This window comes from Aulostomus chinensis, chromosome 16, assembly GCF_037954235.1.
Source record: "Aulostomus chinensis isolate RoL2024-O1b breed Wild chromosome 16, RoL_Achi_v1.0, whole genome shotgun sequence".
Lineage (NCBI taxonomy): Eukaryota > Metazoa > Chordata > Actinopteri > Syngnathiformes > Aulostomidae > Aulostomus > Aulostomus chinensis.
Genome location: NC_141335.1, coordinates 15295594 through 15316575, shown reverse-complemented (window position 1 = coordinate 15316575; position 20982 = coordinate 15295594). Strand labels below are relative to the sequence as shown.

Here is a 20982-nt window from a genome sequence, read left to right as displayed (position 1 = left end):
AGATATCTTTTGTACATATTTACAATTTTTACACTGAATGGACTCTTTGTAATTGCACGATTTAACCGAGAAAAACAACACAATAGGATAGGTTGCATCTTAGTGGGAGGAGTTAAACAGTTTTTTTTAGCCCCCGGTAGGAATGACTCCCGTGGCGCACAGTGGTGCAACGTGGGGAATAAGTCTCTACCTGAAAGTACTGGGCAGCATGTGATAGAGAGAGTGTGAAGTGTCGTCCAAAATGGTACTAATCTTGGACAACATTCTCCTCTCTGACACTGCTTTCAGAGAGTCCAGTTCCCCTCCTACCACATGGCTGGCTTTACGGTTAAGTTTATTTACTCTGTTGGCGTCCCTCACCTTCAGTCTGCTGCCCCAGCACAAAACAACACAGAGGATGGCGCTGGCCATCTCGGACTCATAAAATATCCGCAGCATTGTTCGACAGATGCTGAAGGACCTCGGCCGCCTCAGAAAATAGAGGCGACTTTGGCCCTTCATATTTATTTATTTATTTATTTATTTATTTATAAGCGATTCACTTTCACTTCCTCGTGGAGCTGTTTGACAGCTGCACTTCCTCATCAAATTGACGCAGAGTCAGTCATGAAGGACGGTAACGGAGCAGAGCAATCGGCCGTGTCCCGTCACCAGCTTTACGAGGAATATGTGAGCTGGTGCCTCCAGGTGTGTACCTGTCCTCAGCCCTACCGCGATGGTCCGCTGCTGGAAAAGGCAGCCCGGTATCTGGTAAAGACCCCGAGGCCGTTCATCGTGCTTCCATTCTATCAAGCTGTGATGGAGGGCGCCAGGGTACCGAGCAACGATTGTAGGAAACACCTGTCAAATTTGACCAGAGCCACCGAACTGCTGGAGACCCTGTGTATCAATCTTTTTCTCCAACCCTGGAGGAAGGAAATCAGGACAATCAAGGTTTATTTTTCTGTCTTTCTTTCTTTCTTTCTCTCTTGTCTCAGCAGACAAAGACAGACACAAGACAACAAAAGTTTAACCATAAGACGCTCCTGGTATGAAATAAAACTCCATAAGTCTCCATCTCCATGTTTATACTGGAAAACCATCACTGTAAAACCTGTTAATATTGCCACTACACTTCTACTTTAGCCTCTATTAATTTAAACTGCTAATCGTTCAGCAGCTTTGTTACTTTATATATCAATTTTTGTGTCTTAATAGTGTACAATATTAAATTAATTTCATTAAAGTCCATCCAGATTAATTAATCATTGGAGTATGATGAAAAAACTGGAATCAAACCCATGAAGTTAAATTGGTTTCTTTCCATTCACTGGCACTTAAGGTGATCAATAGTATTTCAATTGACATGAAATGCTTGTTAGCTGTTGTACTTTGTTACACACATAATACATGAATAGGTCTCCATCCATCCATTTTCATTTTCTATACAGCATACCCATTAAGGGTCGTGGGGGGGGGGGGGGGGGGGTGGCTGTAGCCTATCCCAGCAGAGAAGTGGGGTGCACCCTGGAGGGGTTTCCAGTCCACTGCAGGGCCATCAGGAGCAAGTAGGGGTTTGGTATCTTTCTCATGAATACTTCAACATGGTCAACGGGGGAAGTGAGGATTGAACCAGCAAGCCTTTGGTTGCTAGACAGCCACTCTACCTCTGAGCCATGTCACACCATGACAAATGGTTGTGTACATGATTATCAACCCACATCTGCATTGATATGTATCTAGCTGAAAGGGTTAGTTCAATTATTTGTCCGTCAGTGTCTCACCTGCTGTAGATGATTTTCAGCTCGTCCTCTGTCTGGAGAATCAGTGCAATGCATCTTCCCTTGCTTTCTGCTGCTTCATTGCACTGATTCTCCAGACAGAGGACGAGCTGAAAATCATCTACAGCAGGTGAGACACTGACTGGGCATCAGTGTCTCATACAACCCATTGTCAAAATAACAGAGCTGTCCCGGGGGCAGTGGGGGACATTGAGTCCAAATGGACCCTGTTCTGCTCTGCCATTGTCGAGGTGGCTGTTGTGAGCTGCCGCTGCAAGGGGGTCAGGTTGAAAGTCAAACCTTAGATCAAGGAGGAGCAATGTGGTTTTTGTTGGCACAGGCAAAGCTCTCAATTTACCTGTCAATCTACGTTCCAACCCTCACCTATGGTCATGAGCTCTGGGTAATGCATCCATGTTGAGAGGAGCCAGTTGAGGTTGTTCGGGCATCTGGTGAGGGCTCCTCCTGGACGCCTCCCTCTGAAGGTTTTCTGGGCATGTCCAACCGGGAGGAGGCCTCAGGGCTGACCCAGGACACGCTAGAGGGATTATATCTCTCGGCTGGCCTGGGAATGCCTCGGTGTTCCCCTGGAAGAGCTGGTGGAAGTGGTTGGGAATAGGGTGGTCTGGGTTTCCTTGCTGAGGCTGCTGCCCCTGCGACAGCCCAGATAAGCAGAGGACAATGAGACGAGACAAGACAAAACAAGATGAGACGAGATGAGAACTATCGTTTTAAACTTTTTTCTCTGTCAGTGTTTTACAGGTCCATTTGTTTACTCTCTCATGCCAGTTCTCAGCTGTTCGACCCTTGAGGCCATCCTGGCCTGTATTGGGTACCTGCCACACACTGATAATCCCTTAAGGTAGGAAAATTGGACAGTCTCTAGGTTGGGGGTCCCCATCAGGCCCAAGTTGAAACGTTATCAGAGGACATAAGTATTGAGTAAACTTAACAGCAATGGTATTAAAGGCCACAGACATTGAAAGCATGAACTGGCCTTTATTACCATGGCTATGTCAGAATTGGTCACAGTGACTTAAATTTCATTCAAAATTTGTGACTTCATTGAGAAGTACACAGCTCTAGGTGGCTTACTAACAACAAGATTGTAACTAATAATCATCTTCTCTTTATTTTTTTGTTCTGCTATAAAAAGGAGCTTTGTTCTAGATGCATATACCTTGACTTCTGCTTGAGTCTTTTAGCGGTTGACCATGTAAAGGACCAGTCAGACCAATGTTGAAGCACAGTTGCAAATGCCCAAGGATGCAATGTGATTGACACACAGGAGCTTTAAATCAGTACCATCTAAGAGATGAATAAAGCCATTAATTTTATTTTTGTTGTCCCAAAAAATAAATTTTCATGTATCACTTCATTTTTATAAGTATATCTGTTTGACAATATCATCATAATGCAGGATATTGTGACACTGTGTTTCATCATTTATTTTGGCCACATCTAATTCCTTTTGTGGACATGTAGCTGTAAGATCGGGATCCTGAAAGCGATCTCGTCACACCAAGAGAACCAGAAGCATACACATCCTCTCACAGCATTTAATAACATGAACATGTATTTTCTCTCTTTAAAAAAACTAAGAAATTATCTTACAGACTAGTGTTTTTCCTTTGAAAGCCAATTATGGTCTTTCTTGGTAAATATGACTGTTACATATTGTCACCTTCTTAAAATAATTGTCTATATCATTTTTTGACAAAAATTGTTTTTAGCCCAAATTAACTCCTTATGATGTTTTGTCTCCAGTTTTTTTGTGTTTTCTGAAAAACTTTTAAAAAATGACCTAAGCAGTGATTTCAAGAAGGCAATGATGTGCACCATTTTCATGCATGCTTTGTTTCAAGCAGCTTGTGTGAAGCAAACAATGATATAGACCAACGAATCATCAGAAATGTGATTGTGCTCATTTTTTTCAAGAATTTTGTCAAATCTTCATATATTATGATTCAAATGCACTTAAAATTCAACAGAATGCATGAAATCTTTGCAGAACCTGTTCTAGGGTTTTTTGGGGAGAAAAAACATACGCTTATAGACAAACATATACTAGGAAATGTCCTTCCAGGTGGCATCTGTTGCAGACTAAACTACTCATCTCATGACTTTTGATGTTCATCTTCAGTACTGCTGTGTTCTCAATGTCTTCCAGTGAGTACAGACTTTGTGTGGATGTGGACTCAGACAGAGCCATAGAGGTGGGGTTTGAGCTGCTGCTTGCCAGGGTGAAGTGTCTCCATCTTCTTGAGCTCTTGGAGCAAAATCAGCTGGGACCAAAGGTAACCATTAGAAATCAGCAGTATCTGACGATGTGCAATTTTTAACCACTATCCAGACAGAGACATCTTGTCTTGGTGGAGAGTGCTGTGAGGATATGGTCGCTAAGAACTCCCAAAGAAAGGTGGTCCCAGGTGATTGTTCGGATTAGGTTGTGAATCATAGATGTTAGTAGTGCAGCTTCTGAGGAACATGAAAATCTCCAGTGGACGGGGCAGACTGGGGGACTTCAGAAACACAGCTGTGATTAGAGCCTTGCCAGCATGTCTCTTGTGGAGCGCACTGGACATAAGCCCAGTCGAGCAATGGGACTGGAGAAGCAATATGGGTCCAACCCCTTGTGGATCCACCGCCTGCAGGGATAGTTACCGGGGGGGGGGGGGGGGGGGGCTTCAGTGTGCTGACCTTGGGCATATTAACATAAACTGGGGCCATTTTTTTCAGGGCTGATGATAATAATATGGCGATTCCACTAAGAATCAATAAGTGCATCTCATCTGACCCCTTCAGAATTATCTGACTTTAGCAGAATCTTACCTCCATACGAAAAGAATGTAGGAGTGGGTCAATCATATGCCATTTAATTCACATTATTTTTTCCTAAGAATTTCAGCCCTCATACTGTCATCAGACTGGAGATAGCCACATGCTCTTGGATGATCACTTTTGAGCTCTGTTAAATCTGCAAAGAAATTAATTCAACATCCACATGTCACACCCCAGATGTCAATCAAAACCCCCAAAAATGTTTTTGTTCAGGACCATTTTTTAATTTGAATAAAATTTCACATTGTGATCATGGTCTCCTCCTTGAGCTGCCAACTTATCACGGTGGAGGAGTTTACGTGTCCCAGTGATCCAAAGAGCTAAGTTGTCAGGGGCTTTTCAGCCACAAATAGTTTCACTCAAGACAAACAGGTCCAAGGGAAGGGACCAGACAAAGAGTAGGTCAAAAGACCCCAATGAAGAAAAACAACTTTGAACCGAGTTTTCCCTCACCCGAATGGGGGTCACTAGGCCCACAGTGCCTGGCGACCCTATGGTGGGCTCTCCTGTCTCTGGGGCTGAAGTTGCTGACGTGGTCAAATACTCCTCAGTGACAGTCACCACAGGGGTGAATGAGATCCACCTGGAATTCCTCAAGGCCCTGGTTGCTGTGGGGCTTTCTTGGTTGACACTAATCTACAGCACTGCATGGACATCAGGGTTGGTGCCTCTGGATTATCAGACCGGGATGGTGGTTCCCCTTTTTAAGAAGGGAGACTGGAGGGTGTGTTCCAACTATCATGGCATCATACTCCTCAGCCTTCCTTCAGGTCTATCCAGGGGTTCTGGAGAGGTGGGTGTATTGGATAGTCGATCCTCAGATCCAGGAGGAGCAGTGTGGTTTTCATTCCAGTCATGGAACTGTGCACCAGCCTTGCACTCTTGGCAGGGTCCTTGAGGGTGCATGGGAGTTCGCCCAACCAGTCTACATGTGTTTTGTGGACTTGGAGGAGGCATTCAACTGTGTCCCTCAAGAAATGCTGTGGGGAGTGCTCTGGGAGTATGGGGTATTGGACTACCTGATTCGGGCAGTTTGCTCCCTGCATCCACATTGCTGGCAGTAAGTCGGACTCATTTCAAGTCAGGGTTGGACTCTGCCAGGGCTGCCCTTTGTCATCGATTCTGTTCATAACTTTTGTGTGTTTTGTGTTTGGTGTTGAGGGGTTTTGGTTTGGGGCCAGAGGATGTGGTCCTGCTGGCTTCATTGGACCATGACCTTCAGCTCTTGCTGGATCGGTTCGCAGCCAAGTGTGAAGTGGCTGGGATGAGAATCAGCACCAGTTTGAATCCATGGTTCTTGAAAAGGGTGGAGTGCCATCTTTGGGTTGGGGATGAGACCCTGCCCCAGGTGGAGTTCAAGTACCTTGGGGTCCTGTCCACAAGTGAGGGAAAAGTGGATCATGAGATTGACAGGTGGATTGGTGTGGCATCTAAAGTTATTTCATACTCGAAATCGGTGTGTGAACAATGAGGTGAAGAGGGAGCTGAGCTAACAGGCAAAGCTCTCAATTTACCAGTCCATCTAAGTTCCTACAATCACCTCACCTCATGAGCTTTGGGTAATGACTGAAAGGACAAGATTGTGGATACAAGAAATTAAAAATGAGTTTCCTCCTGAGGGTGGCTGGGGTCTCCTTTAGAGACGGGGTGAAAAGTTCCGCCATCCAGGAGGAGCTCGGAGTAGAGTCACTGCTCCTCCGCACAAGAGGAGTCAGATAAGCTGGCTCGGGCATCTGGTCAAGATGCCTCCCAGATGCCTCCCTGGGGAGATGTTCAGGGCACAAAAACTGTGTAAACTGTGAATGCTCATATTAACATATGTGATAAGTGGACTGTCAAAACAAGTTGTGGCATATGAAAGGTCTCATTTTTCATTCTAGGCTCATCTTCTATCCATCACTCCTTCTGAGTCATAAAAAATAAATTATCAGGATGCATAACAAGCTGTGGTCTTGCATGATGATAGCCTGAAAGATACCTTAGTGGTGGACAAGTGGCTGGCTTTAGTGTGGCTACATAAGAGAAACATATATTACAACACAGACATCATCTGATTCTTTTAACAATGAGTCAAGTGTGTCAGTCTTATCAAAGACCAGCAATGGTTACATCAATGATATGTTGATATGTGTTTTGGTTTCTTCAGGAATGTCTTGAACTTCTCCAGAGGGGAGTGGAGCCAATGAAGCCTGAGGAACTCAGTGAAATTAAGGCAGTAGTGCATGAGAAAGAGAATGAGAAGAAGGAAGAAGAGGCAATTGAAAATAAGGTAGGTATGGTGTGGATTAGAATGGGGAGAGAGAAAATGTTTCAGTGTCAAGCAGAGAGAATCAACAATCAAACTTGCAAAGGTAACAGTGAAGTCCTGCTTTACCAAAGAGCTATATTGATACAGGAAATGTGTGATGAGAAGGCTATGAACACTACAATAAGAAATAGCCTACAATTGTCTTTCTGGAGTTTGGCTGGAATGCCTGAATCCAGAGAGTCACTATAGTTATTATAGGATACACAGTATGTTGCATACTATACTTTACATCGTAACTCTAGTCGCTTGTCCTGTCTTGACATGATGATTTTTAGTTTAGTTTTGGATAGTTAATATTTGTCATCATGTAATGTAATGTACTTTTTAGTTTTGCAGTTTCTTGCTTTTCTTGGTGTGTTTATGTTTTGATCAGATCTTCTGTTAGTTCCTGTTTCATTTTTTAATCCACTTCGCTCCCTTGTCTGGTTTGCTGTACTTCCTGACTTGTTTGTTTCCTGCCTAGTTTGTTGGCTTATGTTTGACTTGTCTGGTTATCAGTCCTCAGTGATATTCCTGTTCACTGTCTTTATTGTCAAATCAGCTTCTTTCCTGCCCCTGTGTTCTCCCACTTGTTTCCTTTTGTGTTATAAGTGGAGTTAGTGTACTAGTTTGGTTTATCATTTAAGTCTGTCAGATCATCTGTTCAGTTTAATTCACCGTGCCATTTATTGTCCTTTTTTTATCCTGCTGTTACTTTTGTTTATTGTTGTAGTTATAAGAAGATTCAGTGTCATTCTTCCAAACTGCTTGCAGTGTCACAAACTGCCCAATAAGAATTATAATATAATTATTATAAAAGTAATAAGTATATTATTAGTACTGTTATAAGTTATAATAGTCATTAATGCCTAACTAACTTATTCATCCTAAATACACAAACCTGAGTCAGATAAAAAAGAAACTGTGGTCTCTTCTCTCTGAAAGGTTCCTCTGTCTATGGACGCCAGGCCTACAGTAAAGCCATGGCCTAAGCCTCAACGCCGGGTTCACCAGTTGTCTTTTGAAGACCAGTCCTTCATAGAAATGCAAATGACCTACCCTGACCTGGCCATCAGGGGCCGCCCCCTGCTTCGGGACAAACCTCCCTGTGAAAAGAGCTGCAGTAAACCTGTTCATCCTGCTTCCAACAGTTATACCAAAGATGTCAGTGATGCTGCTCAGCCTCGTGAGAGACCTTATAGTAGTAGAACCAATATTGCTGTTACAACTGGCATTCCCGAAAATGACAGCAGTAAAGTGTGTGAACTGATTAATTACAAAAGCAGAAACAGTGATGGGAATACCGGGATGATAGTGTCCACTCTTCCAGGAAAAAACATTAACAGCAGTGTCAACAACAGTGACGGGGGCAGGGCTGATGATGAGCTTAGTGGTGCCCAGGACAGCTCTCTGGACCCCACTCTCGTATTTGATAAAGAGCAGAGCCTAAAACCTGTCAAATCCCAGCACACAACAGGTAACACACACACACACACACACACACACACACACACACACACACACACACACACACACACACACACTCATACATGATTTTGTGTGAAGGAAACTTACTTTCTGAGGTGAACTTACTTAATGAAGTGAACTGACTTACCTGGCACAAATAAGCACCTGCACTTAGTGTGCAACATTTCAAACCAACAGTGTGAAAAACTAGGAAATGTCTATTTCATCAGCATGAGCTGATGAGGTTTATTCTTAGGTTAAGATTTCAATTTAGCCTCCATCACTCATCTATGGTCACAAGCGTCTTGTCATGAGATTGCAAATTCAAATGAATTCTCTCAAATACTCAAATTCCCTCAGTAGAGTGGTTTATATGGGCTGCTGTTTCCTACACTGACTCACTATCATCTCAAGAGCAGCCAGATTAGCTTGTTCAGTTGCTTGTAGATTCTTTCTCTAACAGGGTCGCAACATTCAAATAAAAGTTCAAAACTCTCATTTTTCATAGACTCATCAAACAGAAGACTGACCAAGTGCACCATTGATAAGGAGTATGGGCTGAGAGAGCTTGCAGACACAATTGAACAGTTCCATGACCAGGACACCAAGGAGGAGTTTAAGAGAGAAAAAGACAACAGAGAAGAGAAAAGAGAGACAAGACAGAGAGGAAGCTTAGAAGAAGAAGGAGGCAGTACAGGAAACAGGACTGAAGAGACAGGCGGACAGGAGAATCTGGACCAGAGCTTCATTATACTGGAGCAAGAAATAGACCATGTTTAACTGATGTCAGAGATGAATAAACCTGTTTGAAATTTGGTCACTGCTTTAATGTTAACAGTTCCTTGCTCTGTACAATTTGTTGAATTGTTAAAGGTCTTTTGTACAATTCACAAAGCTGATTATTATCTTCTTAAGGGTGTTTTGTGGAGCTTTTTGACAAATTGTCAATATCCATTACTGATAGGGTATGGGTATGGCCATATATTGGTATTTTTTTTAATATATTGGTATCAGCCTGGTGGCTTATAATAATTCTGACCCAGCATATCAAGATTGGTTTCTACTTTTTTGCCATCTGTTGTTAATGATGTAACAATGAAACAATGAGCAATGTTTTGGAAACAACTAAAGTGAATTTGAATGAGTAAAGTTTTATGTGTTTGGAATGAATAAAATTTGAATATCACAAAATTAATTCATACAACTGATATCCATCCATCCATCCATTTTCTACTGCCTATTGTTGAAGTTCGCCGACTTCACCGGGTCCGTTGATGAGAAGAGATCAACCGGAGTCGTCTGCTTTTGACAAATCAACACTTTATTTCACACAACAAAGCAGACACAGATATATCTGGAGACACCACTACATGCACCTTGAGAGTGCAGCAGAGAGTCTGAATAAGATATTAACAGACAGTGAATATATGCTTGAAGCCACACCTTTTTTGCATACGTAATTTTACACTCATGCATATCACACTTCTTGATTAGTACTCCAGCCTCCTGCACAGTCAGGTCGTCTTGTCCTGTTGTTTTCGTCATTCAGCCTTGACAGTTCGGGGGCAACTAGCAGCCTGCACAACTTAATACAAACAATCACGTCATGTACTTATACATAATCAACTCCTGATATAATGGTGACATATGAACAGAACATGATCAAAAGCTCATTTTCTCACACTATCCTGTTCAGGGTTTTGTGTGTGTGTGTGTGTGTGTGTGTGTGTGTGTGTGTGTGTGTGTGTGTGTGTGTGTGTGTGTGTGTGTGTGTGTTGGGGGTGGGGTGGAGCTTATTCCAGCTGCTTTCGGTTGAGAGGCAGCTGGCCAACACATATACCTCTTTCACACTGAACGGGGTCTGAACTCCCGCTTTGAGGGCTGCGTGCATCTTCTGTCTCGTACGTCATAGCGTTGACAACGTCATAATTACACATAAACGTGCGCCGGAACACAGAGGTAAACAACTGACAACATGGACGTCGTCGAGTCTAACGTTCGCGCTGTCGTTCGCGGGACATCAACAGGAAGACTGACCTTACGGCAGAGGCCAAAACTGTATTGAGAGATGAGTGAGCAGCTGTCAGCCCAGCCGAAGTTTTTCTTCATTTATTTTTTTTCCCTGAGCTTCCACGATGACAGTTTGACAGGCGACACAGTGATAAAATCAGGATGCGACAGGAAGGTCGCATGAAACTTGAGACGACGCGGGTTGCCCTTTTCACACTGCAGGCAAGCTGAGCTGAGCCGAGCCGCTAAACACCCGGGTCGCTTGGCAAGTCGGTGGACGCGGGTAGAAATGCCGAGTCGAACCTTTCAGGGCCGAAAAACCCGCGTTGACCAGCGTTTTTGGTGCAGTGTGAAAGGGGTTATAGACAGACATCCATTCACTCTCACAGTCACACCTACGGTCAGTTTAGAGTATCCTATCAGCCTAGTCCCCATTTGCATGTCTTTGGACTGTGAGAGGAAGCCGGAGTACCCGGTGAGAGCCCACACAGGCTCAGGGAGAACATGGAGACTCCACACAGAAACATCCCATGCCTGAACCGGGACCCGAACCAGAACCGTCTTGCTGCAACGTGACAGTGCTGGTCACTGCACCACTGTGCTGCCCCTATCTATCTAACTATCTATCTATTTAGATAGATAGTGTGCTCAAACCACTCAAGCACCTGAGTGAGAATGAAGTTTTTATGTAGTTCCCTTTTACCTTAGCAGCCCTCAAAGTGCTTTACAGTGTCATCTCATTCCCCTATTCACACACAGATCGTGGAGGCTATCATGCAAGGTGCCAACTTCCTCAACAGGAGCAATTAGGGGTTTGCTGTGCTGCCCCCATACCATAAATCATGTTAATGAGGCATTGGATCAATTGATCAGGTGTACTTTCATGAAACCCCCAATCCCACAGAAGGTACCATTAGGGCATTTGCATTTGTGAAAAAAAGAAAATGGTCTTTTGCATGCATGCTAAAGTGGGTAATTTTTTTGTGTTCTTGTGTGTTGTGCTGCTTCCCCAAACCACCCAGAAATAATCTATGGGTTTATTTGCATATAGCATGGAAGCACGATCCAATAAGTTACCTGAGGTTCATGTAGCGACTCATTCAAATGGATGTGTAATGACTAGAGCTGTCTGTGCAGGACCTCAGACATTATGAGCCTACTGGGTCCTAATTCAGCACAGGTAACTGTTTGAAAACATGTTATTTTGTTTGCATGGCAAATGAAAATTGGCACAAACAAAACCCAAATCGCTTTAAGTGTCATTGCTGTTCAGAGGTAGCCACATACAATCAGCAGAACTGCGTCCGTGAACACACCTGGGGTGGTCATACAACATCCCGGAGCAAAATTCTGACTTCACACATTAAGGAAAAGCTGTCCATTGTAAATTCTCAACTTTATTCATATTAAAATATAAACAAAGATCTAATTTTTAAAAGGAAATGCAGAGAATTATTTCAACAAGACAGTGCAGCAGATGGAGTGAGGGTTCCTTTTTTCTCCAGTGCGAAAATTTGTTAGATAATGAAAATCCAAACAACACCATCTGTGTAAGAGGACTGTAACAGAATGTATGAAGATCGATTATTTTATGGAACGAAATAACAAAACAATCTTTTAAAAGATTGTGAATGAAAACCTCAGTGGAATGTTGACCTGGTATCAGAGAACAGTTCATGTTCATTGAATAATGACTGAGATCCTGAGGTGCAACAAAGTTACATGTGCAGAAATATGAGGTTTAAATAACTGTTAAAAAACGAAGGTCCAAAATGAAAAGTTGTGCAGTAGTAGTAGTTGTAAAACCGCAATTTCTACAATCTGTCATCTTCATGATGGTGTCTTTTTAGGTGATCTAAGAAAGCAAGCTGGCAGGATCTTATCCCGGTTCTCTTTAAACTTGTGCAGCATCTTCTGGAGGTCATGGTCAGCAGGAATCACCTGAATACACATTTGAACAAGTAGACACAGATCATCACAATTACAGGAGAGTAAAAAATGACCAATTTCAAGGTAATTAATACTATTACACTGTTCGGTGCAACTATTCATGTTTTTAACATGGGAACTCCAGCTAAAAATAGCTGATTAAGTGTGGAGGGCCATGCTGTTGAAAAATATGATTTGTAACATGTGAACACAGACAGAGTGAGCTACTGGCCATCATGTAGACAAACAGATCCTTCACCTCTTTTAATATTTCAAGGTTGGTGCTCATGTCCCTTTTGGAGTTTCTTCATTCATGCGTATGTTTTGGGACTGCAAACTTTTCAAAAATTATTGGAGCTCGATCCATTCTTTTACACTGACTGAGTTTTCTTATTTTTTTCCATTTACATATTTTTTTGTGATTGTTTTTATATTTATATTTGTGCTTTTATGTTTTTTGCTTGTTACTTTCATTTGCATTTTGTTGGTGCGTCCTTGTAGGGGGTGGGGAGAAGAGTGCTCAAAAGAAAATTGTAATAATAAGCACGTAATATAATAAAAACAAATTAAAAAAAGTTGGGTTTTCAGGCAGGATTTGAATTTTGACAGAGTGTCAATGTTCCTTATGCCAGGAGTGAGGGGACTCCGAGGTTGGGGGCAGAGTAGCTAAAGTCTTTGGACCGCATGGTGGACAGACGGCTGAAGGCACTATGAGGCTGATTGATGAGGCCATCCCAAGAGTCCTGTTGGGAGTGTTGATGTGGAGGAGGTCAGACAGGTATGGAGGGGTGAGGTTATTGATAGCCTTGAACATTTGGAGCAGAGTTTTGTTGTCAGTGCAGTACTTAATAGGAAACCAGTGGAGTTGCTGGAGAACAGGTGTGATGTGACAGATAGATGGTGTTATACCATATCACCTGAGGTGAAACTACATGGAGTGTAAATACTTGCTGAAACTTTACAAATGTGTGCTCACCAGCACTGGGGCGGGAGGTGGGGACGAGGAGGTGCATCTGATGAGCCAATCCTCATACAGCTGGTGTATGGACTCCAGATACTCCTGGTGGACACACACACACAATTGACATGTTGTGATAAATTCAGAGAACATTAATTAATTAATTAACATTAATATCATACTTCAGGATGATTTTCTGTTCTGTTCTGTGAATGTTTCAGTGTGTATCCTCACCAGTGGAATGACATTCTCTTCCTCTCTGCACCTCTGCTTTAGCCTCTCATAGCAGGTCTCAGGAGATGTCTGGAGGTAGACTGGAACCACAGTAAAATGCTGTCAGGATTACTGCTAGAATAACTCACAGGATTGCCACTGGGATAACTCTCAAGACCAATGCTGGGATGGAACCAGGACTATTACTGGGATAACTCTTAGAATGAATTAATAGATCTCAAGACTGCTGCTGGGATAGCTCTCATTAGGATTTCTTGTTTTACATTTCAAAGGATGAGGACCTGCTGTATGCAGATGTGTCACTAAAATTTGTTTAAAGACAATGGATTCTATTAACCCTGTGAAACCTGTTTGCTTTAGACACACTTCTGATTGATGAGGTATGATCAGTAATCTTCTGGTTGGTAAAAACAGGGATCGTGCAGCACTTTTAATCACCTTCAAGGTAAAAAAAATAATAAAATCCAGATTCTGGAGGCCTTTGTTCTAGCATCTGAATTGCTACTCTAGATGCAATTGTGAATGTGGTTTACACAACACAGAATTATGTTTATACATGTTTTTATATTGACATGAGAGGACAAACAATATCATGGATTTCCTCCACTCATCTAAACATCATTTTAGGTTTATGTGATTGTGTGACTGGATGATTACTGTAAGTTATCAAACCAAATAATGTTCAACTTAGTATTTTTAACCACATTCTTAACCTTGAAAATGAAACTTAAAATAAAGCATTTTGCAAACTTTCAAGACATTGAATGCACCCTGTAAAATACGCAGTCTGCAGATGAGAAAAAAAATCTGTGACATGCAGACATTTGCATCTCATGTGATTATATTCATTTTTAAATTTGAGGGGACATGTCATCTCTATTATGTCTTTTTCTACCAAAGCATGAACCAATGCAATTGAAATTCTTCCTGCATTAATGCTTTCACACATAAAAAAAACTGGTCAGACTACAAATTATTTCCTCGAGATTTTCGTATTTAAGGCTGAAATTAGAGAGTGGATGTAAAACCAGCACAAGTTGTCTTCACTGAACAGAAGTAAATCACAATAATCCAACAACATCCAGAGCCGTAAGAGCTGGAGCTCTGCCTGTGCAGAGTTATTTCACTGCCTCTGCAACTACTGCCCTGGAGATGGGACAATCCCTCCCTAAATCCTCCCACGCCTGTTTCCTCTATGGAATACGTGCTGGTGGGATTAAGGAGTTCCTAAAAGAATTCCTTCCACTGTCTGACTATCTCCCCAGTTGATGTCAGCAGTCTCCTGCCCCCACAGAAGACAGCATTAGCAAGTCCCCCCCCAGGTGACGGATGGTTTGCGAGAACCTCTTCTGAACCAATCGATAGTCATCCTCCATGGCCTCACCAAACTCCTCCCATGCCCGAGTTTTTGCCTCAGCGACTGCCACAGCTGCACACCGCTTAGCTCACCGGTACCAGTCAGCTTCCTCTGGACACCCACAGACCAACCATGCCCAGTAGGCCTCCTTCTTCACCCCGATGGCTCTCCTCACCTCGTGTCCACCAGCAGGTCTGCGGCAAAAAGCACCAGCAGCCTTACAGCCACAGCCTGCAACAGCCACCTAAAAAATGGCGGAGCGGAACAGTGTACATTTGGAATCAAAGTCCCCCACTGCCCCTGGGATGCAGTTGAAGCTCTGCCGGAGCTGGGAGTTGGGATCATCTTGACAGGTTCTTCTGCCAGGCGTTTCCAGCAGACCCTCACTACTTGTTTGGGCCTACCAGGTCTGTGTGGTGTATTCTCCTGCCACCTGATCCAACTCACCACCAGATGGTGATCAGTTGACAGCTCAGCTCCTCTCTTCATCCGAGGGTTCGGAACATCAGCCGCAGATCAAATGATACACTATAAAATTGATCACCTATGACCTAGGATGTCCTGGTACCACTTGCATCAATGGACATCCCTTTGTTCGAACATAGTGTTAGTTATGGACAAACAGCGACTCACACATAAGTCCAATAACTGAATGCCACTCTGGTTCAGGTTGGGACTGCCGTTCCTCCCGATCACACCCCTCCAGGTCACACTGTCATTGCTCACATGAGCATTAAAGTCCCCCAGAAGGACAATGGAGTTCCCCGGTGGGTCGCCATCCAGCACCCTTCCCAGGGACTCAAAAAGGGTGGGTACTCTGAACTGCTGTTCGGCGCATAAGCACAGACAACAGTCAGGACCCATTCCCTGATCCGAGGGTGCAGGGAAGCAACCCTTTGGTCTACCAGGGTGAACCCCAACATACCGGCAGAGAGTCTAGGGGCTATCAGAAAGCCCACCCCGGCCCTCCGCCTCTCATCCGGAGCAACTCCAGTAAAGAAGAGTGTCCAGCCCCTCTCAAGGACACAGGTTCTGGAACTACATCTGTGTGTCGAGGTGAGACCAACTATATCTAGCTGGTAACGTTCCACCTCTTCCATCAAATCTGGCTCTTTCCCCACCAGAGGTCACATTCCATGTCCCAAAAGCCAGCTTCCATAGCTGGGAATCCACCTCGAGCACGTGGTGGGCCCATGGGGGAACAAGCCCATGTATTCATCTTGAGCTTGGCCCGACTGGGCCCCATTGGTGAAAGCCTGGCCACCAGGCACACCCGCATGGGCCCCTACCACGGGCCTGGCTCCAGGGCAGGGCACCGGTAACCCTCCGGATTGGATACACAAACTCTTTTTCTTTTTCTCCATGAAAGGTCTTCTGAGCCATTCTTTGTTTGGCCCTATGCCTAGAACCAGTCTGCTTTGAGAGACCCTACCAGGGGCAAAAAGCCCGACAGCATACCTCCTAGGGTCCTTCGTGAACTCAAACTCCTCCACCCTGATAAGGTGACGGTTCCAGGAGGAACCACATACATAGTTCTCTACAGAAATAGTGGGCTTTGCTTTATGGCCAAGAAATAGTAAACGAGAGTTCGACTTTTTGAATTTTAAGATATAAAGTGCATCAGAGACATGCAAGAGAGCTCTTTGTTACATGGCTTTGACTAGTTGAGGCATTTTGGCCTGTGACCTGTTATGATGCCGGTTCCAAAAGGAAAATAAGAAGCTCATAGGAACTTGTGTGCTACCAGCACTTTGACCACGACAGACTTTGGTTCCTGGTCATAAAGACATAATAGTTTTCAATTGTCTCATGAATTTCTGTCAGAAATGAGTAAATAATACTGTCATGGGACTATTTTCTTCATCGTGATTATGATAATAATATCATAAACTGTGTATTCTCACCAATCAGGTCAACAGGAAGAGATATGTTAGTTGTGATCCAATCAAACCATTCGCTGAGAACAGCATAGTCTACCTCTGGCATCTTCCCACTAAAAGACATAAACATACACAATAGAGACTACACTATAATCACAATATAAAAATCATCACGTCTTTTTTCTATCTGGGCCGTCTCAATTGATGCAGTCTTGTGGAATTCATTAAATCCTCTCCATATCATTTCATCTGTGAATCTTTTACACCCTTAATACATATTTCAATTCTTGAATAGGAGCATTGCAATTTGTAAAACTCCCCTCCCCCTGGATCAGTAAAGTATTTCTGATTCTGAATGCCTGGACATACCGTTTTTCTAAAAAAAAATAAATTGTGGTCTTGGTTGTAGTTTTTAATCAGTATGCATATTTTGGTTGTTGTCGTTTGTTTCCCTTGGAGGATTTTTTATTTTTCAGTATGTGTTTGATCTGATGGTGATTTCCCTTTCCTGCCCAGAGATGGCAGTACCTTCGAAAGAGATTCTCCACAAAGATGTACTTGGCACTGAAGATAGACCTTTCAATCATCTTGACTGGAGCTGCCTGAAACCAAACAGAAACATTTCGTAACAGCTCATTTCATGATAAGGTCATATAATTGCATCCACAATGTTGGTCAGCTGATTAACCAGAACACTTTAACACAGCTGTGTTTCAAGCCAAACTTCCACTTACTGCAGCTGACAAATGTCCATCCAGCATGGTGAGTTGAATGTAGGTCTGTAGTGTGATGCCCCAGCGTTGCGGATCCTGATACATTAGAGCCTGCAGACACAAACAACATAAAAATCATCAAAAGGCAACAAAGATACAAAGAAGACGAAGGGCATGTACACAGGGCACTTAAAAACAAATGAACCATCAAGCAAGCAGAGCAGTGCTGAGTCAGGTCTAATCAATTAAATTCACTGAACTAAACCCACTGCACAATACAGTATTGTATTGTATTTTAAAGTATTTAGTCAACCACCAATTGTGCAAGTTCTCCCACTTAAAAAGATGAGAGGCCTGTACTGTTCATCATAGGTACACTTCAACGATGAGAGACAAAATCTAACCATCCATTTTCTTCTGCTTATTCCTTTAAGGGTCGTGGGGGGCTGGAGCCTATCCCAGCAGCTTTCAGGTGAAAGAAGGGGTACACCCTGGACAGGTCGCCAGTCCATCACAGGGCCAACCCATATATACAGACAACCATTCACACTCACATTCATACCTACGGTCAATTTAGAGTATCCAATCAGCCTAGTCCCCAATTGTATGTCTTTGGACGGTGGGAGGAAGCTGGAGTACCAGAGAGAACCCAAGCAGGCACAGGGAGAACATGCAAACTCCACACAGAAAGATCGCGTGCCCGAGCCGGGACTCGAACCCGGAACCTTCTTGCTATGAGGCGACAGTGCGAACCACTGCACCACCGTGCCTCCATGAAAGACAAAATGAGAAAAAAAAAAACAGAAAAATCACATTGTCTGATTTTTAAATAATTTATTTGCAAATTATGGTGGAAATAAGTATTTGGTCAATAACAAAAAGAAGAAGTAAAGGAGAAGTTACAGGTCTGTGAAAGCCAGAAATCTTGCTTGTTTGTAGATGACCAGATACTTATTTTACCGAGGAATTTACCAAGTAATTCATTAAAATTCCTACAATGTGATTTCCTGGATTCTTTCCCCCCATTCTGCCTCTCATAGTTGAAGTGTACCTATGATGAAAATTACAGGCCTCTCTCATCTTTTTAAGTTCGAGAACTTGCACAATTGGTGGCTGACTAAATACTTTTTTGCCCCACTGTATATGGCCTGTGTGTGTGTGTTGGTCTGTGTGCTTATTTCATTGTATCACATGCATGTAATCCTAGGAGCCAAAAGATGAAACACATCTGTCTGTTTTAAACAGAAAAGAAAAAATAGAAAATCAATAGGTGGCAGATGGCAATGTAGATAGATGTATTGTGTGCTGTCACAAATAAAATTGAGTATGGGACACACTGATCACTGTCATGTAGAGTACCAGAGGGTTGTGCCCACGAACATTCTTCCATTTAGCAATTGGCTCTGTAACAACCTGGAGCAAACAAGAGAGGGGTTAGCTTGGTTTCATTTCAGTGGTCATGACTACAAAATGACATCACAGCCAGATAGTTCAAATCATTCACCAGCAGTCAAATCAGCTAAAAACATCAATATAACACTGGATTTAATAAATGAATGAAATTCCAAAGGAGGACTATAACTCCAGATATTCAAAGACTGAACTCAAGCAAGGGTGGAGAGTTAAGAGGAGCATGTACTGTACCTCTACATTACCAGTTTTGCTAAAATATTCCAAACATGTAGTCTTCCCACTGGCAATATTCCCTTCAATGCAGATCTGGAGACAGTGAAAGAGAGACAGATGACCACAGAAACGACAACACAAACAGAATATGAAACATAAACATCAGCAGGTAATAAGTATGAACAAATGCCACCTAAACGGACACAAACACTGTGAATGCAGTTCCATTATAAGGAAATGAAGCAGGGACAAATAAACCTCCAACTGCCAGAGACATCTTAGAGACTTACCACTGTTTTCCTCTCTTCTCCATTCTGCAGCAGCTTCCCTTGAAAGTAGGACAACATTATGAGAAAAGACCTCACTTCCCACAACTTGACTGTACTGCCCTCTCTCAGGTCAGTGGGACACAGCAAGACTACACATCAACACACACACATGCACAGCCGGTACAGTACAGATTGTGACAAAAGAGGGAGTAAGGACAAAATTTGTATGGTTAGAGTGAAGGAAGTGGAAAACTGGTCCTTGCTCATCACATTCACAGATCACTTTCTTGTTGTCATACATACTGTCTTAGTCCACAAGTACAGTTCAAAGCATGTGTAACTCTGAACAGAGATAAGAAGGAAGTGGGACAGCACACACGATTATTACAGTCAGAAATATGATTTCACATCTTCTGGATGCATTCTGATATACAGCAACCAAAAACTGAACACAAGTAGAAGTTGAAATTGTCATCACAATACTCCACTTTCTGTTCCATATAGGAACAGAACCCTAATTTTTGATCTTCTTTCTACTTTATGTCACAGTGGCTGCTGTGTACAAAGACTATTGGTATATTGTGATCCTATTTACAGACTAGGAGTGGCAGTTAGACATGTCATTGTAGGGGCATTTGGTCCCATTCCATTTATTGGGTCAGGGCCCATCCAGTAAGCAGAGGCCGTAAGAGTCTGATGTGATTTGTATTTACAAGTGTTTTAATTCTGTTGTCTGTTGTACAGGTGATCCATAAGGTAAGGACATGATCATTTGTTTCACTCAACATTATTTTGGTGGGTTTTTTTCACTTCTTTACTTGAGGTAGCTTTTAAAATAGTTCACAATACAGTTGTCATCTAGCCAATACAATTGTGGATTAATTTGCCGCGTTTTCCGGGTCAGAGACTGAAAATAGCCAAAAGAGCAATCATCTCTGTTGAGATATGCACATGCGCGGTACGGAATGAGCGGAGACCGGAACATCAAGTCTGGCTACCTGAAAGAATATGCCGATATCTGTTTATATTAATGAGGTAGAAATGTTCACTAACATTCCAATACTTAGTAGCTGTCGATCGCAAACAAGTCTGACACCATAGAGATGATCCAAAACGAAACACGCAGGCTGGAAACACCCCCAAGTAACGTAATTCAGTAATTACTTCTGCACTAACGTTAGAGCCCAGCTGGTCAGTACCACAGACCTGCCACGGTAGTCCCGAGAGACGAGCGGCTACTGGCTCTGCTGTGGATCAGACGGACTCCATCATTACGTCTTCTCTGACATCCAGTTGCCCACGCGCGTCTCCAACACCTGAGAGATAATGTCACGATACAATCGAGGGACATGTCACACACGAACAATCATAGTCTACACACCAGCTAACTCATTTAGTGGACCAAGAAGAAAGAGAATGGACTTCTTCTCTTTCTTTGTCTTAGAAAGGTTCGGAACACACACCGCCACCTACTGTACAGAAACCGGTTATTAACCTCGTGTGTGTGAGCGCATGTGCGTCACACCAGAAGTAGGCCTAAATGTTGTTGTTAACCAAGAAAGTGAGTGATAATCTCGCAGTATGATTGGCGGAGCTGTTGGCTTTTTCTTTCTTTCTTCAATGAATTACGATGGACAAAAGAAGTCAAACG

The 20982-nt window shown here is 43.0% G+C and overlaps 2 protein-coding genes across 2 annotated transcripts; one reads left to right on the top strand and one right to left on the bottom strand.

Moving 5' to 3' along the window:
• The first annotated feature begins 230 nt into the window (after window positions 1-230).
• On the top strand, window positions 231-9504 carry LOC147247659 (uncharacterized). The gene is made up of 6 exons (XM_086180464.1): window positions 231-933; window positions 2513-2622; window positions 3931-4057; window positions 6748-6870; window positions 7834-8365; window positions 8864-9504. The coding sequence occupies exons 1-6, from the start codon at window positions 313-315 to the stop codon at window positions 9133-9135; spliced, it is 1785 nt and encodes a 594-aa protein (XP_086036590.1). The 5' UTR covers window positions 231-312; the 3' UTR covers window positions 9136-9504.
• Window positions 9505-11742: 2238 nt separating this feature from the next.
• tk2 (thymidine kinase 2) lies at window positions 11743-20793 on the bottom strand. The gene is made up of 10 exons (XM_086180677.1): window positions 20538-20793; window positions 19353-19390; window positions 19081-19155; window positions 18796-18849; window positions 17458-17547; window positions 17252-17325; window positions 16748-16836; window positions 13487-13566; window positions 13271-13354; window positions 11743-12306 (listed from the first exon to the last, which is right to left on the bottom strand). Exons 1-10 carry the CDS (start codon window positions 20680-20682, stop codon window positions 12196-12198), a joined length of 840 nt encoding a protein of 279 aa, XP_086036803.1. The 5' UTR covers window positions 20683-20793; the 3' UTR covers window positions 11743-12195.
• Window positions 20794-20982: the final 189 nt, after the last annotated feature.